The sequence below is a fragment of the Physeter macrocephalus genome, chromosome 12 (assembly GCF_002837175.3).
Source record: "Physeter macrocephalus isolate SW-GA chromosome 12, ASM283717v5, whole genome shotgun sequence".
NCBI classification, from domain to species: domain Eukaryota; kingdom Metazoa; phylum Chordata; class Mammalia; order Artiodactyla; family Physeteridae; genus Physeter; species Physeter macrocephalus.
Genome location: NC_041225.1, coordinates 71,055,495 through 71,082,087, shown reverse-complemented (window position 1 = coordinate 71,082,087; position 26,593 = coordinate 71,055,495). Strand labels below are relative to the sequence as shown.

The 26,593-nt window shown below is 34.1% G+C and overlaps 2 protein-coding genes across 10 annotated transcripts in view; one reads left to right on the top strand and one right to left on the bottom strand.

The window, feature by feature from the left end:
* The window catches only part of LOC102977525 (prolyl-tRNA synthetase associated domain-containing protein 1), a 60,023-nt gene that overhangs the window by 23,923 nt on the left and 9,507 nt on the right, over positions 1-26,593 (bottom strand). For both annotated transcript variants that reach the window (XR_447722.3, XR_008618901.1), the window contains 2 exons: positions 25,796-25,886; positions 14,672-14,768 (listed from right to left, as the gene is read on the bottom strand). The gene's annotated coding sequence lies outside the window, so the exon portion shown is untranslated. The remainder of the gene's footprint in view (positions 1-14,671; positions 14,769-25,795; positions 25,887-26,593) is intronic.
* Positions 1-26,593, top strand: part of CCDC88A (coiled-coil domain containing 88A) — a 128,125-nt gene that overhangs the window by 96,472 nt on the left and 5,060 nt on the right. For 2 of the 8 annotated variants that reach the window (XM_024118995.3, XM_024118994.2), the window contains exons 19-32: positions 1,909-2,070; positions 3,153-3,430; positions 3,978-4,121; positions 6,745-6,931; positions 10,901-11,046; positions 14,354-14,446; positions 14,576-14,790; positions 18,140-18,223; positions 19,220-19,423; positions 20,025-20,096; positions 20,648-20,734; positions 21,083-21,163; positions 23,035-23,294; positions 23,487-23,949. In XM_024118995.3, the coding sequence (XP_023974763.1) occupies positions 1,909-2,070; positions 3,153-3,430; positions 3,978-4,121; positions 6,745-6,931; positions 10,901-11,046; positions 14,354-14,446; positions 14,576-14,790; positions 18,140-18,223; positions 19,220-19,423; positions 20,025-20,096; positions 20,648-20,734; positions 21,083-21,163; positions 23,035-23,294; positions 23,487-23,949 (2,476 nt within the window). Of the gene's footprint in view, positions 1-1,908; positions 2,071-3,152; positions 3,431-3,977; positions 4,122-6,744; positions 6,932-10,900; positions 11,047-14,353; positions 14,447-14,575; positions 14,791-18,139; positions 18,224-19,219; positions 19,424-20,024; positions 20,097-20,647; positions 20,735-21,082; positions 21,164-23,034; positions 23,295-23,486; positions 24,903-26,593 lie in introns of those variants that run through there. The other 6 variants (XM_055089186.1, XM_024118991.3, XM_024118996.2 and 3 more) reach the window with 6 other exon arrangements.

Genomic DNA, 26,593 nt, shown 5'->3' with positions numbered 1-26,593 from the left:
GCTCTGCGGCATGTGGGATCTTCCCGGACCGGGTCATGAACCCGTGTACCGTGCATCGGCAGGCGGACTCTCAACCACTGTGCCACCAGGGAAGCCCTGTGTGTTTTATATTATTAGCGAGCTATTTTATGTCTTTTTTATGTATATATCAGCCATATATGAATACCTGTGTTTCATTATTCAGTGATATATATGTATAGATCAATCACTTGGATTAATAATTACATTTTAGAAAATTTGGTGTGTAATGTTTAAGATAAATCTCTTTTTCCATTGACTTCCTCTATAAATTTCCATTGGGGGAAAAATTTACCTGGTTGTCATAGTTTAGCCATTTTAGATGATGGGTTTATAAAGATGGCTACCCTATATTAGACTGGTAATTTTTGTGCATTTGCTAGTACGTATATTGTTAACTTCATACTTTTCCATTGTAAACTTTTTCCTGTTCTGAGATATCTTATCTACTCTCAGTTATCTCTTCTATTCATTATAGACTGTAAGAATTTTTCTTATTCTTAGGGAATACCCAGACTTATCATTAGAGTTTGTACATTTTGGTTTCTAAAGAGCGGACCTATAATAGTAGTTAACATGTGTAGGTGAAAAATGGTTCACCTCTTTGGTGTATCAAAATGGTATACAAGTACATCATTATTCCATATTATTTTCCAGTGTAAATATTTTTTTCATCCTTTGTATGTGATCAAATGAACAAAACACAAGTACAATATCAACACCCATTTTTAAAGCATTTTTCTTCCTCAGCTTTGATTTTACGGTATAATATATGAGTCAAATCATGACTTGCCTTTTATGCAGTGATATGTAGTATATATAACTTGAAAGCCTATAAAGTAAATGTTGTCTTTGTCCCATAAGGTAGATATGATAAAAGTGATCTGTTGTGATTCAGTTGTAACTTTTTTTGCATGTTGCAATTATACAGATTCTGGCCTTGTACATTAAAGTTTTGTTTTGGTTTTCTAAAGTATTCTTTGTTTATACTTTCTGATGCTAATTTTTAAATGAATTTTTATTTAGAAATAATCTTGAAAATGTAATATCTATAACAAACATTTTATTATCTATCACATTAAATATAATGATTTACATAGTAATTTAGCTGTTTAACTATAAAATTGAAATATGGCCATATGTATTGGAAAAACTGAAAATAGTATGTTTTGTTTGGATTTGCTCCAGAAGTCCTATAGATGAAATAGAGTTTTAGTGAGTGTTTTATGCCATGAAAAAAAACACTAAAGAAAATACGTAACATCTGTTAGGTCTATTACAGACTAAAATTTTTTAAACAGATGGCTTAGATTGTTCCTGCTTCTCTTCCAAATATTTGTGTTTATAAAATACTTAGTTTTGCTGCTACCCTTGGGACCACCACGTGTGTGTGTGTGTGTGTGTGTGTGTGCGTGCGCGTGCACGTGCGCACATCTGTGTGTGTATATATATTTGTGTATATATATATATGTATATATATATTTGCCTTTGGGCAATTTGAAAAGGTACACTCCATTGGCTAGACATAGCCCCATGCACTCTGGGCACTTTTGAACAGCATAAAAACCATTGAACTGATAATCCCATTCTAGTTTTTTGTGTTAATAAATATATGTATAACGGAATATGTTATTTGTTGGACATTATAAAGCAGGCAGAGCACAGACACAATAGTATATTAAAGTTTCAGTATTGCTTTCTTTTCCTTAGATTAAATATCTTTTTACAGTTTGGGATAGAGGGGAAATGTTTTGTCTTTTTCTCTTTTAAGATTGTTGAGATTTTTTTTGGATTATAATGGTAATAAACACTTGTATAGCATTCTAGCATTTGTTAAACAGAAATATGTTTGATGCTGCTTTTTTTTAAATATGTGTTTTCTTTATTCAGAATGCTACACTGCAAGCAGAGAAGCAAGCATTGAAAACTCAACTGAAGCAACTTGAGACACAGAACAATAATTTGCAGGCTCAGATTCTTGCACTTCAGAGGCAGACAGTATCATTACAGGAGCAGAATACCACTCTTCAAACACAGAATGCCAAGCTTCAGGTTGTAATGTAAAATTATCGGGATATGCAACAAAACTCTTGAATTATGCTATTATGCTATTAAAATAAGGATGACTAGACATGGTAACATTGTTTCCTAGTGAGAGAATTTAACAATTAGTTGAAGATAAAACATTTCTATATGTGCTTTGCCAAATTTTCGGATATCAGCATTTTTTAAATGTCAGAGCCTCTAAATTAAGTAAATAAATTTACTCATCAAATAAAGATAATTTTATTTTTATTGACTTTATGGCCTTTTACGCATTTCATTAAGCTGCTAATAATCAGGTAGAATCCCTTGTTTTAGAGTATGATTGCAGCATATCTATTAGTTAAGTTACTGGAAAACAACACAGCATGAGAATTTTGTCTTTGGACTTATCCTTAATTCAAATGATCCGTCTTGCACTTAACACTACCAGTGTCTTTTCAAATAGAACAGTCAAGTGGGGGAAAGTGCAACTCTGAAACCTCTTAAAAAGCAGCGAAGAAGTTCCCCCTCTGAATCTAAACGTTCTTCTTTCTCTAACTCTTTTCCAAATGATACAGCAAATACTAATTTAATTTAGACTTGAGAAAATTACCAATTGAATATTCACAAGTAATTTTTTACTTCTATCAACTCTCAACTTCTAGAAAATGATAAACTAGCATTTCAAATTTTGTTCTTTTTCATGAAATTGTTGCTAATCACCTTCATTTAAGATAATTTAACCCTGGGAATTCCCTGGCAGTCCAGTGGTTAGGACTCCACACTTCCACTGCACGGGGCCCAGGTTCAATCCCTGAGGGGAACTAAGATTCCGCAAGCTGTGTGGCTCTGCCAAAAATAAATAAATTAATTAAATAATTCAACCCAAAACATATATATGATATGTATCTCATAATATATATCGTAACACCTACCAAAAATCAAAATTAAATGGTAACCTTATTCTAGGGTGCTAAAATCCAAATTTTCTCAGTATAAATATTTGCAGATTTATTTAGTGCTTCCTAACGTTAACATTGTCTTTTACTTTAAAAAAAAAACATTATAAGCTGTTTTTCTTGTGTCTAATACGGTATGCATTATTGTAGGTTGAAAATTCCACTCTTAATTCCCAAAGTACCTCACTTATGAACCAGAATGCACAACTCCTAATCCAGCAGTCTTCCTTAGAAAATGAAAATGAATCTGTAATCAAAGAGCGAGAAGACCTGAAATCTCTCTATGATTCTCTGATCAAAGATCATGAAAAGCTGGAACTTCTGCATGAACGACAGGCTTCAGAGTATGAGTCTCTCATTGCTAAACATGGAACTCTAAAGTCTGCCCACAAAAATCTTGAGGTGGAACATAAAGACCTGGAAGATCGGTAATTTATTATCTTTTCTTGTGTTGTTAACTTAAAACCAATTTTCAGGGGGCTTCCCTGGTGGCACAGTGGTTGAGAATCTGCCTGCTAATGCAGGGGACAAGGGTTCAAGCCCTGGTCTGGGAGGATCCCACATGCCACAGAGCAACTAGGCCCGTGAGCCACAACTACTGAGCCTGCATGTCTGGAGCTTGTGCTCCGCAACAAGAGAGGCCGCGATAGTGAGAGGCCCACGCACCGCGATGAAGAGTGGCCCCTGCTTGCCACAACTAGAGAAAGCCCTCGCACAGAAACGAAGACCCGACACAGCCAAAAATAAATAAATTAATTAATTAATTTAAAAACAAAACAAAACAATTTTCATTGGGTAATATAATAAATTGTATATGTTAAACAGGTCTGAGATAATTTATGTAGGAAATATATATAAATATACATGTTTTATGTGATACATATTAATAAATTACTGTTGTTTCCTTTATTTCTAAAATGTTTTCTTTTTTTCTAAGGAAATATTATAAACCAAATACATAACTTTTTTTTCCAGTTACAATCAGTTACTAAAACAGAAAGGACAATTGGAAGATTTGGAAAAAACACTGAAGGTAGAACAGGAAAAAATGCTGCTTAAAAACAAAAACCATGAAACTGTAGCTGCAGAATACAAGAAACTTTGTGGTGAAAATGATAGGTAATAAATATTTACATATTTTAGTTTTGTATTATTCATTATATCCAATGTGTATGTTGCCCCTTTGTAGTACCATCCATAACTTAGAATTTTTTAAAAAGACCCCAGAGCAATAAGTAAATTACCCAACAAAATCATGTAGCTAGTTATAGAATGACTCAGACGAAAACCTGGATCTTCTGCTTTCTCTCATTGTTTCTCTCTTGATTTATTCAACTAATTAAGTTTTTAAGCCACATTATATAACAAAATTTCGATGTATGTCGATAGCATTTACATACTTTATTGAGACAGAATGTAATGAAACCTGATTCTTTATGTCTCTCTTTCTGCTAGTCTGGTATCCTGATTCTTGTCTTTGAAGGTGATAAAAGTGAGCAGCCTTATCATTTTAGAGCTCATTGTTTGTACTTTTAGTTTTAACTGTCTTAGGTTTTAATGGTTTCATATTGCCATGGGGCAATTATTTTTTAATTTGAAGCCTTGGGAAAATCAAAGCTTGTCAACTGGTGATCACCCTACTTCATAAGAGTACATTTTCAAAAAATTTTTAGAAGCCTTTGAAAAATTTAAACAGCCTAAACATTTGTACTGCTTTTACATTGCCGTAGCAGAAGTGCTGAAAGACAGCACACAAAATTCAATGGGGATCATTCATTGAGTATTTGTCCTATTATGGATTTAATGCAATCTGTTTTTAGAATGAAACATCTATTTCTTTTCCTTTATTAAAAAAATCCCTAGGCTTCTAGAGCCATTTTCATTTTCATACTTAGTAGTTTTTAATTTAGGAATTTTTACAACTACAAATTCTGTACTGATGGATTTGAACTTTAACAAGCTCAACACCAAGCTAGAATCAAGGAACATGTATTTGTACAGTATAAACAACAGAAGACCAAATTGTGACAAGTTATAGGATACAAGGACATATTACATACATAACATTGGGGAATGCGTTTAGTCTGGAAGTCCCATCTTCAACCTAACCTTTTTTCCTTGTTGGGATTCACACCAAACTGGGACAGTTTGTGAACTTGAGTAGACCTTCCAGAAATCTGTTTTGCATACATTAATGAAGAGTCTCCAGAAAGAACTCAGCCTAAATGATAAGAAGAAATTGAGCATGATGAACTTGAACCAGAAGATTATGCAGGCTTGGAAGGGAAGAGTGGTCCTGAGTAGAGTATTTTCTATCTCTCAATGCTGTTCTTGCCCAGCTTTTATGCACTCATGCCTGTGTTCTAAGGGAAGAAAAGGCTTTAAGTAAAACGACTTATCTAAAGAACAGTAGTTTATCCATTTCTCTAAATAGCTTAAGTTTTAATCTTAGATAATGCCAAACCAAGAAAGTTGGTGGACTAGGTTGTCTTGGTCTCTTTAGAATTATGTTCACTGAATTGCATTTTGGTGTTAGCGTTCTCAGCTTTGAGGGACAATGTAAAAAAACTCTCTTAAAGAGGTTATTTTAGTATTTGCCAGTGGGATGATATTGAGGACATAGTATATTCTACCTCTTTATATCCCCTCTTGCCATGAAGCATTATGTAGCTGTCTGTATGCCTCAGTGAGGTTTGCCCAGCTGTTACACACATGGCATGCATTCATACATGGATTCAACCTATTAATGGAGTGTTTATTGTATGTTTCTGGTCTTGCCATTTTACTTTTTTACCAAGTCATGATTTTTTTAATGTATTATTTTATTATTTATAATTCTTATAAGCTTACTCAAATTCTTTGGAAAATGAGTTGAATTAAATTATTAGATGTTCTAAGCAAGTACCATCCTGAGCAAAAGTTTATTTTGTTTGGCTCCCTCTGCCTTTTGTGGGTTCCTGATCTTAATTCCTTCCATAAGATGAAGGTTAGTAAACTACAGCTAGCTCAGCAGGCCACATCCAGCCTGCAAACTGTTTTGGTACAACCCCAAACAAAGAACAATTTTTACATCTTAAATCGTGGTGGGGGGCAAAAAAGAAGAGCATGCTGTAGATTGCATGCGACCCACAAAGCCTAAGGTATTTATTACTCTCTGGTCCTTTATAGAAAGAATTTGCTGATCTCCCTCCTAGAGGTCAGTGGACCTTGTTCTAAAGGTATAATAATGGAAAGGAACAGAAAAGGCTATACTGTGATTTTTACAAAAAAATCCAAAATTTATCATGAATAATTGAGGACTGCATAAATATGAACAATTCGCCACAACTGCAGAAATCTCAATAACTAAAATTTTGATTGAAGTTTGTATATCTCAGTTATCTGGCAACAGATTGATAGATTACCATGTCTCATACTGGATTGATTAATTTGCTCGATCTGATTTTTCTTTATTTTTCATGTTGAATTGTAGAATCTTTGAATTCTCTAGGTTAATCAAAACTGGATTGGTTATTTTCTCTTTTGTCCTTTAACCTAAATATTTTTGAATTAATACTTAAAAGTTTTAAAGTATAGTTTTTACAGACTAGAAACTGATTCTTGATGAGTTTAATCACTGGCAACAGAATCTTTTATATTCAAGTATGTCTGAATGTGATTTACAGCATTTTCACACTGTGTAAATTATAATGAAATCTATTAAGAGAATCTAACTCTATTATATCATGATTTCTAATTATAGGTTGAATCATACATATAATCAGCTTTTAAAAGAGACTGAAGTTTTACAAACTGACCATAAAAACTTGAAAAGTCTTCTAAATAGTTCCAGACTGGAACAAACAAGATTAGAAGCTGAATTTTCAAAGTTAAAGGAACAATACCAACAACTGGACATCACATCCACCAAGCTAAATAACCAGTGTGAGGTGAGCTTAATAAGTTTAATTGCTGTTTCCTTCTCTTTAGGTATCAAGACTTGCCTAAAAAGTAAACAATCATATTATAATAATGATAATAGCAGTATATGTTTAGTGGGGTATTTCTAAAAGAATTGGTCAGGGATAATTGAAATTCACAAATCATTCAGAAAAACTTCCTTCTTCCTTTATCATTAATTTCAACAATTTTTATTATTAGTTTAAACTTATATGTTCAGATACTTTGAAAAATTAACCCTTGTTTAATGAAAAAATGTTTACTGACTACCTGGCATGTATTAGTAAACCAAAAAGGTAAAAATCTCTTTCCTTGTGGAGCTTATATTCTGGTGGAAGGAAGCAGACAATAAACGTAATAAGTAAGTGAAATATATAGTGTTTCAGTGTTTCGTTACATATGGCTGTGTAACAATTTACCCCAAAACATGGTGGTATAAAACAGCCATTTATTATGCTCACATATTCTGTGGGTGAGAATTCGGACAGGGAGAGTGGGGCCAGTTTGTCTCTGCTCCACTTGCATCTGGGCCCTCAGTTGGAAGATTGAAAGGCTGAGTGCATGTTTGGTGTTGATGCTGGCTATTGGCTAGAAGCATCAGTTTCCTCTTCACATGATATCTCCCCATGGACTGGTTTGGGCTTTCTCACAACATGGTGAGAACCAGACAGAAGCCATCTCTATGTTAATGATCAAGCCTCAAAAGTCATGCAGCATCATTTCCCCTGCATTCTATTCACCGAGGCAGTCAAAGTCCCATCCAGGTTCAAGGGAAAGAGAAATAAATAGACTCAGCCTCTTGATGGTGAATGGCAAGATTCCGGAGCATATGGACTAGAAATACTGCTGTAACCATTTTGAAGATTAGTCTGCAACATATGGTATGTTACAAGATGATAAGTTATGTGCAAGTAAAAATGGAGTAGGGTAAAGGGGGATAAGGACCCCCAAAGTGGATGTGAGGGAGTATAGATTGAAATTTTACCTAGGCATCCCTGAACAAAGATTTGAAGATTAGTGTATTATTATGTGGATATCTGGGGAAAGAACATTCCAGGCAAACAGCCCACACAGTGAACCTAGGTCAGGGGAATACTGGTATGTTTGAGGAATACTCAAGGAAGCTAGTGTAGCTGGAGTGGAATGAGCAAAGCGGGGAGAGTAGTAGGAGGTGAGTTCAGAGATATGCCTGGGCCAGATATGTTGCCTTTATAGGCCATTGTAAAACACTTTTCTGAGTAAAACAGGGGAGCCATGGGAGAGTTTTGAACAGAAGTGACATCTGCCTTATGTATACAGTTCTACTCTTAACATAATTCCATGCCTCTTCCCATGATGGTTTGATAAAGCGATAAAAGTTTTGAAATAGAAAAAGGATATTGAAAGCCTTAAATAATTCTTAAATTTTATGATTGGTCCCTAAATTGTTAAAGCTTGAGTATAGCTTAACGTCTGAATTTCTTGGAACTTTTAGGAAACCAGCACTTAAGCAAACCCTTAAATGGAATTAGGAATAGACTTCATCAGAAAAGTAATACTTAAAAGCTTTTTGTCTGAAATCACAAACTAATAGAAAAATTAGTTTGAAATCATACATATTTAATTACCCAACAGAGTTCAGAAATTATAGAACATTCATTCTGCCTGTGATTTATAAAAGTTAAAATAAAATATAATTGGGGTAATACACTTACAGAGGAACATGATATACAGTGAAGAACATGACAAAATCAACTTCCCCGGAAACAATAAAATTGGACAGAACTATCAAAAACAACCATTTTAGGGCTCTGGAACTCAAGCAAAGACATACAACAAATTGAGAAGAATTTATTAAAGAAAAACTACTCAGCTTTGGGTAGAAGGTTGTTTGAGGCATTTTATCATGTGACTTCTCCTGTTCTTAGTCCCTTCCTCCCTTTTCTCCATACCTGGTAGTTCAGGCAAGGGGCAAGCCTTGAAAACCAACCACTTTGCTACTGGAGGGGACTGGCTTGATTTGAGCAGAGAACAGGAGAGTTCCACACCCAGGAGGGCTGTCAAAGGCCAACTCTCAGATAGCCTGAGGTTGGAATGTTGGATGTGGCAAGTCACAGGCCAGCAAACTACTCAGAAATTTAATGTGGAGATCCAAGGAATGAGACAGCTAGCCATAATTTGTCTTGATAAGGTCCTACATGTCACTGGTGGTCTAGAAGACTGCTCAGGAGAGATCAGAAAGGGCCCTAACTACCTTATCCCTGGCTGATTATCCCAACTTGAGTCAAATGCTAACCATTGGGTAGGAGCTAAGTCATATAATAACATGATTTGGAGGGAGTGGAAAAATGAATCCATAGTGTCGGAGCTTCGTATAGTAGTTAATCTTTGTGGAAGGGGTGGTAATTAGAAGAGAGCACAAGTGTTTCTGGAATACAATCAATGTGCTGTTTCTTGATCTGGGTGCTGCTTCACACATGAGTTCATTTTGTGATAATTCATTGAGCTGTATATACACTTAAAATTTGTTCTCTTTTCTGTATATATGTTTTATCAGTTGTCTGCTGATGCAGTAATGCTGTATAAGAACCATAGAACCTCAGTGGTAAGGGACAGTAAACATTTATTTTTGCTCATGAGTCTGGGTTAGCTGAGCAGGTGTGCTAATCTGCATTGATGTGTGCACTAAGATCAGTTGATCTTCGTAGGGCTTGCTCCTGTATCTGCAGTTAGCTGGCACGTACCCTGAGAGCTGGCTGGTCTAAGGTGGCCCCAGCTGGTGTAACTTGTCTGTGCCATGTGGTCTCTCATCCTCCAATAGGATTCCAAGAGACTGAGGGGAAGCACATAAGCCTCTTGAGGCCTAGGCTTGGAACTATCACACCATCACTTCTGCCTCCTTCCCTTGGCCAGAGGCATTCCAAATTCAAGAAGAGGGGAAGTAGATTCCACTTCTTGATAGGAAAAGTGAGAAGTCACAGCACAAGAGGGTACAGGGAGGAGCACTGCATTCAATTTTGCAGTGAATCTACCACATATGTTGTATTTCAATTTAACAACATATAGATAAATAAAACAAATATAGCACAGTATTGACAGTTGTTAGATCTAGATGTCTATTTATGGATATTCATAGTGTTATACTATCTGCTTTTCCTTTTTTTTTTTTTCTTGCTTTTTTTCCCTACGTTTAAAAAATATATTCTACAAGTGACACTAAATTTTGACAGTCACTACTTTGGGCTCTCTGACTTCTACTGAAACCTCTAGCCTAACTAAGGCATATTTCTAATTTCTATTGACTACAGAGAAGAAGCAGCTCAATCATGCTGGCAGCCTAACTACTAGTAATAATCAGTAGTAATACCACCCATTTATTGATACTAGATTACCTGACTCCCTTGGATCAAGCCATAAAAATTATACTCAAACTGTTAAGGTTTCTTGAAAACAGTGGTTGGGGGAAGAATGAGGTATATTAAGTACCTACTGTGTGCCATAGGCATGACACCACGTACTTTACATTTATTATTTAATCCTTGCAACAGTCTTGGGGGATGGGAGTTGTTATCCTCAATTTATAGGTGGGGTCATTGAGGCTCAGAGAGTTACTAATTTGTTCAGCATTTTATAGCTACTTAAATGGAAGGCCAGAGATAGGAATCTAGCTTTGGACTCTTAAGTCATACAGCTGTAAAGAAAGCAGTGTTTGTTTTTGGAACTAGATAATTTATTATATGTTAAACCCAGTGTTTGTGAGAATTAAGAAAACATATGTGTCCAGCACATAACCCAGTACTTTAGCTGTCATTATTACTAAAATAATCACTCATGTTCTAATCAGAGTACAACCATCTGATTGTTCAAAAAGCAGAAGACTTAAATCTTTGTGAAGTACTTAAATTTTTCCGATGTTTTGGGGGATTTATGTTAAATATAAATGTTGATATTTAAAAAAATAAATGTTTGTGTTTAAACAGTTGCTAAGCCAACTTAAAGGAAATTTAGAAGAGGAAAATCGACATCTACTAGATCAAATTCAGACATTAATGCTACAGAACAGAACACTATTGGAGCAGAATATGGAAAGCAAGGATCTTTTTCATGTTGAACAAAGACAGTACATGTAGGTACCAAATAATCTTGCACTCTGAAATATTACTCATGATTTTATCATTGCCATACCTGGTGGCAGAAAAAATGCAATGCTAATTTTTCTTGATTTTCAACATTATTATTTCAATATATATATTTTTAATGTTTATGTTCTGGGCTAATAACCAGAAATACTAACATAAAAACACATGGATCTTGCTCTTAAAGAACTATTAATATAAAGCAAGAAATACAAATAAATTCTGTAATGGAGGTGTGTATAGGAAACCACAGAAATACAGCAAATATAAGGGAAGGAATACCTTAGTCTGCAAGAGAAGGTGGACTTTCTAAAGATGATTGCTTGAGCTGAGACTTAAAGGTTCAGTAGGAGTTTGCCTAAGGAGGCATACCAGGTCAAGAGAGCAGCAAATACAGAAACAGGAGGTGTGATGAAAGTATATTATTACTGTGGTATAGAATCTAAAAATTAATTGTTCTTGCTGGAACAAAATTGAGGAAGGAGGAGTAGCAGAGAAGTGGCTAAACACTCAGGAGCCACTTGACAAAGGTTTTCTTTGCCATACAAAAGACTTGCTGAAAAATTTGATCGAGGAGTAATGTGATCAGATTTGTGCTATTTGTTTGTTTGTTTGATTGATTGTTTAAACCACTGATGACGTTAGAGTGTAGATTGGAGGTTCTGAGAATAGAGACAAGGAATAAGTTGTAAGAAGGCTGTTGAAATAATCTAATGAAAAATAATTCACAAGCAGTGGTAGTTGAGATGAAATATCAATACAAGAGAGATGTGAAAGATAGAATTGACAGAGCTTAATTACTGGTAAGTTGTTTCTCTGTTGAGAGTGGAGGAGTCTGGTAAAATCAGAGATTTTGGCCAGGTTAGCTCAGTGGATAGTCTTTGTAATACACCATGATTCACCTTTACTAAATTCTTCTCTTCCTCTTGTTCCCTAAATGAGAAGCACCATAGTATAATAGAAATAGCACAGATGTTGAAATCAGACAGCTCCTAATTCAAATCCCAATTCTTCTCATTACTAGTTATGTGACTATAGACGAGTTACTTCATTTCTTTGATCATTGGTTTCTTTTTCTCTAAAATAGAGATATAACACCTACTTCCAGCATTATCCTAAGGAGTAAATGAAATAATATGTGACTTTCAGACTTAATGTATATAATGGTGAGCCTCAGGGCACATATGAAACCAGGATACACCATACATTTTTTTTTTTTTTTTTTTTTGTGGTACGCGGGCCTCTCACTGTTGTGGCCTCTCCCGTTGCGGAGCACAGGCTCCGGACGCGCAGGCCCAGCGGCCATGGCTCACGGGCCCAGCCGCTCCGCGGCATGTGGGATCTTCCCGGACCGGGGCATGAACCCGTGTCCCCTGCATCGGCAGGCGGACTCTCAACCACTGGGCCACCAGGGAAGGCCCACCATACATTTTTTGAAGCGTCAATTTTATTACAAAATTTGGGGCAAGGAACATTATTTTTATATTAATACACAGGTATACCATGGAGCAAAAGGTAGAGTTTGTGTGAGCTTTTAAGGTAAATGTAAATTTCAAAGAAATTTGACATTTGTGGCTGGTCATTTTGGATCTTTAATCCTTTTGGCAGCATGTAGGCCTTTACTCTCTGCCATAAGAGGTATTTTAGCTTAAGAAGCAGTGAGTGTATCTAAAATTTTAGCATTTAAGTTTCCTGTCCCTTAAGCAGAGGTATTATCCAACACTTTATCTTCTTAATATTATGACCTTTGGTGAATAATCCATTTCTAAGGTTTCAGTGATCGTATCTATACAGTTGACTTATTAATATTAGTACCTATTCTGACTTTTTGAATTTAAATTTAAAATATCATCTTACATGTCAGACAGTTCTAGCTGAATGCCTCTGTCACATCGTCCTAGTAGGAGTGAGAGTGGATAAGTAGTACTGAGAATTTGGAGGTTCCTGATGATATTTCAGCAGGTAAAAGGAGAAAAGAACTGGGAAGTATAGTCTGTGTGCTATTTGAGCTGTGGTATAACTAATGGCAACATCTGTTCACAAAGTTCTTCCATATAAACTCTCAAATCATTTCCTTCTATTTCCCACTACCCTAATTCTTCCCTCCCACTCAACTAGGCTACCCCCATTAGCATCCTGAATGCTTTCTTTACCTCCATCCTTTCTGATAATATCCTCTTCCATAATTGAGTTAAGGTGTCTAAAGCATAGATTTTGTAATGTCACGTTGTAATGAAACCTTCAATACTTCTGATTTTCTGTTAAGCGAAATCTAAACGTGAAACTCCCTCACTCCTTATTCTCAGCTCAGCTGTTTAATTTAGCATTCTTATGTTTTGTTTCAGTCTATCTGATATGGCCTTTTTCTTCATGAGGCTATCCTTGGTCATCCAAGATGGAAATATTTTCCCTTTTATAAGTTCCTTTGGTACTTCCACGGTACTTTTATTTTGTCATCCCTACTATTTTGGATTATAACAGTCATTTGTGTATATATCTTCTCTCTCCTACTGTACTATAAGCAGAGCTGGGAAACTTACTATTCATCTTTATATACACCTCATGGCTCATGCCTTCCTCACTGTGAATGATCGCTAAATATTTGTTTAATAAATAGTATTCGTTGGCATCACAGTTTTCTTAGATAATTTTACTTTCATTTCCCTGTATAATATATACTGTGAAGAACATAAAAATGAAACTAAGATGTGGTGAAGCTAGTGTATTCATGCATTCCTGGAGGCAGGAAATAATTCTCTACTAGTAAATTAAGCCTAAATAATTCTGCCATAAAGGAAAAAAATCTGTTTGCATGAAGATGTCGTTGTAGGGTTATTTATTGTGTTTGTAACTGTTAAGCAAGCTATCCAACATTTTAATCTTTGGCCTATATAAATTATGATAAATCACCCTTCATACCAAAAATGATTTGATATACTAAAGATCCAAGAATAGGGGAATAGTCAGTGTTGATATAATGTTGTTTAATAGCTGTAAAACGATGTTGAGAGAATTCTTTTGTCATGATGATATTGTAATACGGAAGATTTTCTTCAAACAAAAATCCTATTGAAGAATTGAAACTTTAAGTCCTATGTCCTTTTATTTAAGTAAGTTGTAAATTTAAAGAAAATGAGAAACTTAGAAAAAATTCCATTGTTATTACTACCTATTAAATTCTTAGTTGTCAACTGTGGTATCTGTATTTCTTTATGTTCTGGGGAGAAGTTAGATCATAGTCCCCAAATAATATTCATAACTGTACAAAATATGATGCATGTCCTTTTATTTTTATAGTGATAAGTTAAATGAATTAAGACGACAAAAGGAGAAATTAGAAGAGAAAATTATGGATCAGTACAAATTTTATGACCCATCTCCTCCTAGAAGGTACTATTAACCAGGTTTATTTTCATTTTTATTAAAAAAAACAAAACAAAACAGAGAAGCTTCTGATTTTGAGAGGGACTCATATGTTGAATGTTAGACTGATAAGAATTTTTTAAAATTATTTTTTAGGAGAGGCAACTGGATTACTCTAAAAATGAGAAAATTGATAAAGTCTAAGAAAGACATTAATCGGGAGCGTCAGAAATCACTAACATTAACACCAACCCGCTCAGACTCCAGTGAAGGATTTCTTCAGCTCCCCCATCAAGATAGTCAAGATAGTTCTTCAGTAGGTTCAAACTCTTTAGAAGATGGCCAAACTCTGGGGACCAAGAAAAGCAGCAGTGAGTGCTTAAACTCTTTAAACATTTGTGATCTCTAGTACTGATTTAGAATCCTTACTGAAGATTTCTTTTAAATAGCTTCCACAGTCCTTTGGGATAATAGTCTGATGAATGTGTTTCTTTTTAACTCCATATCATTTTAAAATTCATTGCCTACTGCAATACTGCATAACCACATGATTTTCTATATTGTGTATTTGGAGAAATACCATATGCAGAGATACCATCATTTGGCCAGGGAGGTAAAATAGTACAGAAAGACCAGTGAAATGAGAGCCAGAATACCTCTGCCACTTGCTAGTCCTGTTAACATGGGCAAGCCTGTTACCTTTGTGTCATACTTCACAGGGCAATTTTGAGGAGCAACCGAGAAATATTTATAAGAGCTCATTTTTGAAATTATTTATAACTTAATAATAAGGCTTTTTATAATGACGTCTTACTCATACTTTGATGCTGTCAAATTGGAGAAAAGTTGCTTTGTGGGGAAGCAAAGAAAAATCGCTATGAATTTGAAGAGAATGTTATTCAATGATTTAGAAATAGTTGAAGGTTATAAAAGTTATTGAGGGATTGTTTGGTAAAGGTTCAATGAAAATAAAATAGATATAGGGATATAAGTTTGCACATAAACTTGCGATTTAACTTTTTAAATTACAAATGTAGAAGTATAATATCATAACGTGCCCTATACAATTAATACTCTCTTGATTTCATTATTAGTGCACTTTGCTAAACATCAAGAGCAAAGTAAAAGCCTAAAAAAGTGTATTTTAAGAGAAAGAAAAGAAGCCAGTGGTAGGCCCTTTGAAGATATACAAGAATTTGACTACTAGCAATGTTCTTATAAAATATGTAAACAGGATACTATGAATCCACTCACACTATAACCAGAATCACTAAATTTAAAAGTATATGTATGTATATACGTTTACACATATATAAACATATATACATATAGTAAACTATATATGTGTGTATGTGTGTGTGTGTGTGTATATATATATATATATATATGAATTTCAGTACTATTCTTCGGAAGTATAGTATAGGCAAAAACAGCTACTACTTCCCCCAGGGGTAGACTCTCCATATGGGCAGCTCTCAAAACACTCAAAAAACTATATGGACGTTGTTTTGTCCTCAGGGGAATTATCTCTGAAAAAACAGTATTTTAGAGTGTAGGAGATTAGACATTCATTATAGGCTATATTTCAGAATGCAACTATAGCACCCTATAAACTAGAATCCACAAGTAAGCAACAAAAAAATCATACACATACCTGAGTACATATTCATACATACATACATACATATGTATGTGTGTGTGTGTGTGTATAGAAAGTGGTTTAATTCTATATATCCATATAAGATTAGTCTTGTCAGCCAAATCTACATGAAACCTGTGAGTATGGTAGAAAGATCATCAAGTTTTCCTTAAAAAGGTGCCAGATGATTCAATTTTATCTGCTACCTTTGAATATAAAATATCTGACATCATATTTAATGAGAAATGGTCATGGGTATACTTAATTTTTTTAATTAAAGGAAGATATTTCAATTCTGATATGAAAATATACAAAAGAAAGGCACAGTCTTTTTTGAGGTAATCTTGTTTGTTTTAAATATAAATCTGTCATTCCTTCATACTCTCCACTGAAACATCCAGAGTAAGAATCAGAAGGAAGTAATATTCTCTTTTCCAGCAGTTGTTCAGTTTTAGAATTTTAAAAATAAACGCAAAACCCAACCATTCTAATGTTCCCTTAATTTCAATATAGTTTGGGAAGAGAACATTGTATATCTACAAACTAATTGCCATAAGAAGGATCACATTCCACCACTGGCAAATTTAAAACTCCTTTTATCCTGTCCATTTTGGATGAGTGCCTGTCAGTAAAGCAGTCTATGGAAAACAGTTGAAAACAGGAAAAGAAAGTATCTAAACAAGACAACGTGTGCATGCTGCAACCACTCAGCTTTGTTTTAGCTAAGTGTCCATTTTTACATTGCTTTCAGTTCATTTCTTTTTAATCATTGAAAACAGCTGTGTTTACCAAGCTAGAAATGAAATAAAAGCTTAAATGAATCATGGTTATTCTTAACAGCAATCAAATAAATAAGTTAAAAAGCTGTATGTCCTTGCATTCTCCTTAATGAGTGATACTCGTCAGTTTGTCAGAAGAGCTTTTTATTATTTATAAGATGACAGCAAACCCTGAGAAACAGCATAGTTATTAAGTCTGTGTACAGTATGCTTGTAAATCTTGATGTGAGTTTTTCCCCTAGCTCTTAAATTGCAGTTCCAAAAAGGTGTAACAGTTTTTCGTATTAAAATCTTCTTAAAGTGTAGCTTAAGAATGTTAGTGACTCTAGTGAACATTTTAATTTTTATGTTAATGACTCCTACTGTAGTATAACCCTAATTTTCCTTCATATAATTTTCCTGCATAGTGCTACCTTTGATTTTTTTAATAACCCTAAAAGCCCTTTAAAATATCTAAAAATGTTATAAATACATATTTTTCTGTCATTTTTGCTTGCTTTAGGTTACCTCTTTATCTTTTAGGCTTATCAAAGCTTAAAAGCTACTATCAAAGGACTGTTTTTTCTTTCTCCCAGCCAACCTTTTGCAAAATGAAATTAATATAATTGTCATCTTTTGAAAGACTTCTCTTAGAAGAGTATATATTTCTGTGGTGCTGCTAAATAATGCACCAGAATTCAGTTTAAACCAAGAAGTAATTCCCTATTTTCTTTTTTAAAGTTTAAGGAAATAATGAAAGTTTTTTTTAGTTTCTTTAGATTATTTTAAACATCCCCTAGTTTTTGTTGAGGCATTTTACTAATGCCTGTGCTAAAAATGTACAGGATGTACATTTTTCTGAATTACTTTTTTTCCAAAATAAAATCTTACAATTTAAAAAGTTAAAGAAAATAGAGGACTGAAAGCCTTCTACATTTTCATCATTTGTACTCTGTGATCCACCAATAATGGCCCTAATAATAAAGGTGTATCTTTACAACTTAACTAGGAAAATTGTTCCTTCTGTAAGTAGTTCTAATCAGTTCCTATTTTTCTAGGACTTAAGTCAATCCAAGCTTTCAAAGTATATGTTTCTCATCATTGTCTTCAGTGCTTTTCCAAGTATTTTAAAGTATCAAAGTACATATTTCATATTTCATTATCACTCAGCAGCACGAGAATAATAGCTTTAGTATAGTTTACATAGCTGAAGCTCAGACATTCATTTCTGTCCTTAATTTCAACATTTAACTCCCATCTGTTCTTCTCCCTTTTTTCTTTCATTTTTCTGTTTCTGTTTTTCCTCATGCTCTGACATTAAAGTGGTTGCACTGAAAAGACTGCCCTTTTTGAGGAACAGACCGAAGGATAAAGACAAAATGAAGGCCTGCTACCGTCGTTCCATGTGTAAGACTTTATGACAGTTCAGCTTCTTTCAAATGACTACACTGGCTTCCATTACTAATTTTTCACTAACCATTCTTTGGACTGTGCCAATTTTCTTATTTTGCAAAGTGCAGTCTTCCTGTAATACAAGGAGCTGGAAGAATATTTTTTTTCATAACTGGCACTGAATTTGCGTTATATGCATGTTCACTTATACATATACATGCATATGTTTAGTCATACATGTAATATACTTGGAAATTTCCAGTACTTTCTAAAAGTTGGCAGAAAAAAACCTTTAATTTTATATGCCATAGAGATTTCTTCCCAAAGAAATTTACTTAAAGAAAATATAACAAAACCTTTAGCATTAGGTATTTAATTTCTTAATGAACTAGGATTAAATAATTAAATAAATAAAATGGCCTGTAACCCTTGAGAATGTTTGTCATTCTTTATATAATAATACTCTGCTTTTTCTTTTTTTAAGTGGAATGGGTAATTACATAATCACAGTAAATGTCTGTCACTTTGGATATCCTCTCTTTCAGGTTTTTATTGAATGGTATACTTATTTGATTCATAAAATGAATAATTTCTTCAGTAATCTGCTCTGACCGAGGACCCTTTATCATTTTCAATAGTGATGCTGTAAAGAACTGCTCTCCATATTACCTTTATTCATTCCATTTTTGTCACCACAGAACCACATTATGAAGGCTTCTAATTATATTGTACATCACTGCTCAAAAGCATGGCAGTTGTACAGAGTAAAATTCCTTTTCCTATCTTTAAAGGGGGTGGAGGGTGATAAAAACATTTATTGAAGTTTATCAGCCTTCGGCCTACTCATTTCATTCAGCTGAATGTATGTCATAATTCAAATGACCTTGTGGTTAGTTTTTTATTTCACTTGCATTAATCCATAGACAAAAGTCAGATCATTTATAATACAAAATAGAAATAAGAGCAAATACATTAACCATGCTGATTCATTTGCTTTCATTTGCATCCCAGCCATGAATGACCTGGTGCAGTCCATGGTCCTAGCAGGAGGACAGTGGACAGGTAGTACTGAGAATTTGGAGGTTCCTGATGATATTTCAACGGGTAAAAGGAGAAAAGAATTGGGAGCTATGGCCTTCTCTACTACAGCCATCAACTTTTCAACTGTCAACTCTTCTACAGGCTTCAGATCCAAGCAGTTGGTTAATAATAAAGGTATAGGCCGTCTGCTATTTGCACTGTGGTGTAACTGTTGACTACAGGAGTTTTAATTTGACTTTCCCATGTTTACTTTTTTGACAGCAGCAACCTGAAATAATGATCAAAACAATCTGGATTTGATCTGAGGGAATTTTCAAATCATTTCAAAAATTTAAAACATCGTACAAATAACTAAAATCTTTCCTAGGCCTTTCATAATAAACAGATAATGAACTAACAAGAAATGGAAAAGTAAACTAAGTAAAAGAATAAGAAAAGGAGTGAGTGATAGAAGCTTTAAAAAAAAAAACACAAAAAAAACCTAGAAACACTATAGCATCACAGAGAACCACATAGAGCAACCCAGGCTCTTGCTTTGCTTTACAGGGTCACAGGCAGATTGTTTCAGTGCTTCTGGTGTTTTCCCTAAGCAAGTCAACTCTCATCAGAGCTATTCTGTTTCTTACTCCTATTCGTTTCTGATTGAATCTATGAAATATGTTAAATCAAGATGTATTATACATGGTTGAAAAAGAATTTCCATATTCTGCATAAATAAAATTTTATAATTTTTTTGTTAAAAATATTTTTATATTCATTTTGCTATTTTATGTAGATACTACATCCTTTGAAGACGTAAGTCCACAAGGTATTAGTGATGATTCTAGTACGGGATCAAGAGTTCATGGTAAGATATGAACTTTATTTAGAGAGTACATATTACATACAGAATGAGAATGCTAAGACTCTTGCATTGACCTGCTGAATGTGGCACTGCCAGCAAGCATGTTTTCTCTAACCTGCATCTCATAGCTACCTCTGTTATTTCTTCAAACCTACTACCCCCTTTTGCCTTTTTTAAGGTTATTACTTCATCCAAATTGTCTCTGTTTTCATCAAGGTCATTTATAAAGTATGCCTGCACAATGCTCAAAGGTAATTTTGTTGCCATTTTGGCATAAGGTTAAAGTGATGAGATACATTTTATGTTTGGTTTTAAAAATATTCACTTTGGCAAAGGACAAACTCTAATAAACCACATTTTCTGCAATGTTGAGCATTTCAGAGTTTTTAGTTTCTATCTGGAAAGTCATATCTTACCAAACTAAATTAACAAATAATGGATAACGGAATTTCATATGTAAAGGAATATGTTAAAGGAATTTCATGTGTAAGCAGGACTTTAAGAAGTAGGATAGGGCCATGTTAACTGTGCAATTGTTTCCCTTGTATGGATAGGAATACAGGACATTAACTGTGCAGATGCTCATATTCCTCCTGTTCGTGGCATCTCTGCAATGTGCAGGGTTCCTTGTCTGATCTGTTGTAAGTGACCTAATCACCAGCTTTTTTTTGGGGGGGGGCATGTCATTCTGTTCAACTAAAACAGTCCTGGTATCCATCTAGAAATCCATTTCCAAATCTAATTATGCACTTTTATCTTCTTTTCTTTGAATCTCAGCTATTGTCTGAGAAGTGTCCTGTTCTCAACTGTTTAACTGAACTATCTGGAAATACCTTTGCTCTCTAATCTGTAAGATTCAACTCTCTGTGGGCATGCTCAGCCTGTGAAAGTATGCATGATTGCTTCCTCAAAGCATTCTGTAATCAGAATGTAAAGTTCATTGTCTTCAGCTGGAAGTTTTATCACTGTCTCCTGATTTTTTCATTTAGCTTCGAGACCAGCCAGCCTTGATAGTGGCAGAACATCCACTAGCAATAGCAATAATAATGCTTCACTCCATGAAGTCAAAGGTATGCTGTAGGTAAATTTATTAATATGCTCCATCCATTTCCAGATTTAAAAGTGGGAGATTGATGAAGTTTCTGCGGTAAAGTATGAAATCCAAATCATTCTATGTTTGGAACATAGTTCCTTGGAATATTTTATACTTTTCACATTGCAGTACAAATGTATTTCAATGTGTACAAATGTAAAAACAGGAGCAGTTATTTTAGTTTCCATTTTTCATCCTCACAGATAAAAATCTTTTTCTTGTAATCTTTATATTTCAAAATATCTGTAGGTTCTTATTTTACTTACATTTTGTCTTTGTCATGAAAGTGGTTGTCCTTAACTTTCTCATGATACATGTACATTGAACTCACAGAAGGTGTTTTAGAAATACTTTCAGCTTTTCTCATCCACGAAATAAGGAGGAATATATTTTTTTAATTTGAAAAGACAATTGTGTGTGTGTGTGTGTGTGTGTGTGTGTAAGTGTAACAAGAGCCAAATGGGTGCATATAGTTCATATAAAGAATTAGTTCAAGATATCTTTTTCCTCAATTTTTTAATATGCATTCCAAGGTGAAATTTTTATGTAAATGTCTGGAAGTATCGACTAACACCTTTTTTCCTTAAAGGTATACTGCCTACTCAGATTCTGGAATTATTTAATAGATTATAAAGGTTTGTGAAAGTAGTTATTCTCTACAGTCCAGAATTGTTAAACTATAATGAGTGTATTTGTTCTGTTGCTTTTTCATATTATAAAATCATTTTGTCTCAATTGTGATTATATTTTATTATTAATGCTTTGACTTTGTTGCAATGATCTGAAAAATCTGATTTCAAGGAGGGATTATTTTTTCATTTTTATAATCATGTTTTTATATCCTGTAGAAAAATATAGTCTGGAATGTAAATAAGTCTTTTCTGATTTGAAAATTTAAGAAAATCTTTTTCCTGTCAAATGTTACATAGTTTGAGCCAAAATCTTTCCTGACCCATTTTATTCTCTGTGATTAGGAAACCATGGAAAGTTGCATTTTCTGTCTTGATGCTGTATCTACACAGTTTGCAATGGATCAAAATGCATAAGCACTGTTAAGGAATAGCATAAACTTTAGGAAGCTTTTTTCCAGAACTAGTAATTTGCATTCTGTATAGTTGTTCAGCCTCAACCGAGTCTTTGAAAGCTGTATAGCCACCATACCAACAGTGGAAAGCAGGGAGAATCATATGATTCAGACATTAAAGAATAAAATACTACATACTTAATTTTATATTTTTACTGGAATTTTCTAAGTAATTACATCATGTCTCCATTTGACTTTCCTTAGATGCTTGCTGTTTAAATTTTTTTAATATTTCTTTAAGATTATTCATTTAGGATCAACAAATAAACCTTCAAATAAGGAATACAGACCTCATAGAAAGTCAAAGAATTAGAATTTTTAGCATTTAGAAGAGTTTTTGGTTTTAACATTCTCAAATAATTTAAAATTCATATAATCATGTTTTGTTTTAAATTATGAGGTGTTTTACAGTTATTTGAACCTGACTTTAAAAAAATGTATTATTTCCTTGTTTATTCATTCATTTACTCATCAAATGTATTGAGTGCCTGCTTTATATGTTTAGGCTGTGGGTATGGTGGTGATGGCAAGTCTTTGCCCTTGTGGAGCTTATAATATTTGTCAACTTGACAAATAAGGAAGCACGCTATGGCAGACATTTGTTAGACTGATGGGAGATTAACATGGTTTACTAAGCATTTCTGAATAAAGCTTTGAAAGTCAGTTTGGCTATTCGTAAGAATCCAGTCAACAAATGTCAGTACTTACGTAGTTTTAATCTCATTTCTATTATTGAACTCTTAACACACCGTTTACTCCAAAAGCAGGTGCAGTTAATATCCAAAGCAGGCCACAAAGCCACAGCAGTGGAGAATTTAGCCTGCTTCATGAGCATGAGGCGTGGTCCAGCAGTGGTAGCAGTCCAGTCCAATACTTGAAAAGACAGCCCAAATCAAGTCCAGTGCTCCAGCACAAAACACTAGAGAGTCGAGCACATCACAAGGTCAAAACTGGTTCCCCTGGAAGTGAAGTTGTTACTCTACAACAGTTTTTGGAAGAAAGCAACAAGCTTACCTCAATACAGGTTAGTTTTATCTATGGTGACCTTAATTTAGATGGACACTACAAGTTAAATTTCTATGGTTGAACTTTAGAGCTTTTTTTTTAAGGAGGGTTTAGAGACATTAGCAATTTTTTTATTGAACAGTCTAATGTATCAGGAAAGTAAAAGCATGGCTGTATTCACTAATCTGCTTTGATTTTTTTTTTAAAACAGATAAAGCCCTCAAGTCAAGAGAATCTTTTAGATGAAGTAATGAAAAGTTTGTCTGTCTCTTCTGACTTTTTGGGAAAAAACAAACCAGTTAGCTGTGGTCTGGCCAGGTCAGTAAGTGGAAAAACTCCAGGAGACTTCTATGATAGACGGACAACTAAGCCTGAACAATTTGTGAGACCTGGTCCTCAAAAGACTGAAGATACTTATTTCATTAGTTCTTCCGGAAAGCCTACACTAGGCACTCAAGGAAAGATAAAAGTAGTAAAAGAAACTTCTCTGTCACGACAATCAAAAGATAGTAATCCCTATGCCACTTTACCTCGTGCAAGCAGTGTGATCTCTACTGCCGAAGGAACTACTCGAAGGACAAGCATCCATGATTTTTTGACCAAGGACAGTAGACTACCTATGTCAGTTGATTCACCACCAGCTACTGCTGATAGCAGCATCACTGCAACATCTAGTGAGTACCGTTTACACCAGTGGTCCTCTCATCCACTTCACAGTCCAACTTATGCTGTAGGTTCTCAAGCACAAAATGATTTAGCTACAGACAAGCCCGTGTCTCCATATGCCCAGGCCAGAAACTCAAGAACAGAAAGGTCACATTTTCTAAACCAAACTTTTGCCACTGTTGATATGTCTAATGATGCATTTGGAATATCAGCTAAAGATAGCGTAGACTCATTTACTGTGGCTCATCCATCTCAGCCATTTTTATCCCTGAATACAGAATTAGTTAGTAACATAAGTGGGCTACCTCCCAGACCAGTCACCAGGCTAACTGACCAGGCTTCTGCTTCTTTGGATAAAGCTGCACAGAAAGATACTGAGCAGTTTTCTGATAATCAGAACTGCAGTAACAGTAACCCACAGACTTCTGTAGTTAGCAATAATCTTATCACTCCTGCATGCCTCTATCCTGATGACACAGAAGCTGCATTGTTGGTTTCTGAGGATAATCACACTGTTTGGTATGAATATGGTTGTGTATGATCAAAACTGCACAGTATAATACTGATGTCATTTGATATGCACTATGCTTCTCTAATCTGATTTGAAGAGCTGCTGTTGAAAAGTATCATTTGGCTAGGTTTATACTTTTATTTTTAAATTGTGGATAGTGTTCAGGTGTACATTGTGGCATGTATATAAATGTGATTATGTAACCACAACAAAGCTTGCATGAAATATTAATTGCATTGTACATTTTTTGCATGACTTTAAGAACCTTAACAATACATGCTCCTCTTTGACATTTCTCGTCACCTAATAAGAGATTGTGACTTTGATACCTAGAAGCATGTTAAAATGGTTGCATGCTATAATTACCAACAAGGCATTTCCAAGTCATATTTACTTCATTGGTTCCAAAAAAGAATGCTCATTGTCTCTCTCCCTCCCTTTGCTCCCCTTTCCCTCTCTCCCTACCTCTCTTCCTCTCCTTTTTTTTTTTTTAACAAAATGTGCACTTCATATTGCACATGTATAGTATTAGTAAGGAAAATATGTTAAAAAGATGTCATTTTCTTTTGCCATTTAATTATGCCTTCTGCCCTGCTGTTTTATTTTCAAAGAAATAGTTATTAACTATTGCTCATATTTATAAAATTGTTCAGATTTAAAACTTTGTTAACACTCATAAATTTAGCGTAATTCTTTTAAAAAAAAAAACATCAAATTTAAATGTGACATACAGGGACTAGGAGTATTTGTATTCTATTTCTTCTCTGCACTTTTCTTCATTTGATAAATATAAGAGCTCAAGTACTATCTTTCCTTCAAGATGACTTTTTTACTTGGCATCAGTTAACACAGTAGTTTTTTTCAGGTTTTTTTTTTATATAGAGTCAAAGAGAAATAAAGCAAATCATACTCAGTGTGTGAGAAATTTGCATTTTTCTGTTCAAAAAGGGTAGCAAGCTTATAAAGTGGTGAAGATTGTTACTTATATAATTCTACAATTTATTTATTACTCAATTATATATGTCTGTCCTTAAAACAGAATTTTCTAAAATGAGTACATTGTGCTAAAATAAAATTAGTATTTGTAATCACTTAAACAAACAAGTATGTTTTTAGTAGAACAAATTTTAGAATTAAGAATAAATGCAAGCTCTTAACTAAAAATTAATCATAAAAGATAGAGAAAATATTTGCTAACTCTGACTCATGTCATAAACTTTAAAATTATCTTGCTATGGTCATAGCGCTTTTAAAGCAGAATCAGCTAAACTTGAATTATTTTATTCCAGAATAAAACAAAACAAAAGAAAACCCCAAGAAACCCATAACCCTGAATCACTTACTTCCAGAGAAGTATATCTTAGTTCTGTCTCGGAAATGTTTTTGCCATCTTGATTCAGCCTAAATATTACTGACAGTCATGCAGCCTGGCATCTAGAAGAAATGATTTGAAATGTAACTTTAAAAATGGGGAGGAAATTATTATTTTACATGTTGTATTAAATTATTATTGTTATTAATTGGGCAAAAGAAAACAAAATTTATAGAGAATCTTTGCTTAATGAAATGTGTATCCTGGCAATTCCCTGGCGGTCCAGTGGTTAGGACTCCACGCTTTTACTGCTGAGGGCCCGGGTTTTATCCCTGGTCACGAAACGAGGGATCCCTGATCCCGCAAACCGTGTGGCACAGCCAAAACTTTTTAAAAAAAGAAAGAAAGACATTTGTATCCTTTATAAATTAAGCTATTCTCTTCTTTTCTCATAGCCAGCTCTTACTAAAAATGCTTTTAATGCAGGTAATCAAATAAACACAATCAGAAATTTTTCATATTTTTTAGTATCTACATGAATACATCAGTCTGTTTTGTTGTCACTTGTTTCATAATCAGTCCGAACATTTCAAATGTTTTTGGTGTCCCTTTTTTCATAACCTGATAATAAAACTTAATGGTAAATATAGGTGAGATTACATGGGGCCATATATGATACAAATGTAATAATTAGTGTAATTTCCACATTTAGTCAAAGATTATTTCACAACCATTTCAACTTTTAGATAAGTCTGGCCTTATACTTTGTTTAAAATATTAAATTTATTTATAAAAATATATTGCGAAATCATATGCAATTATAGTAAAA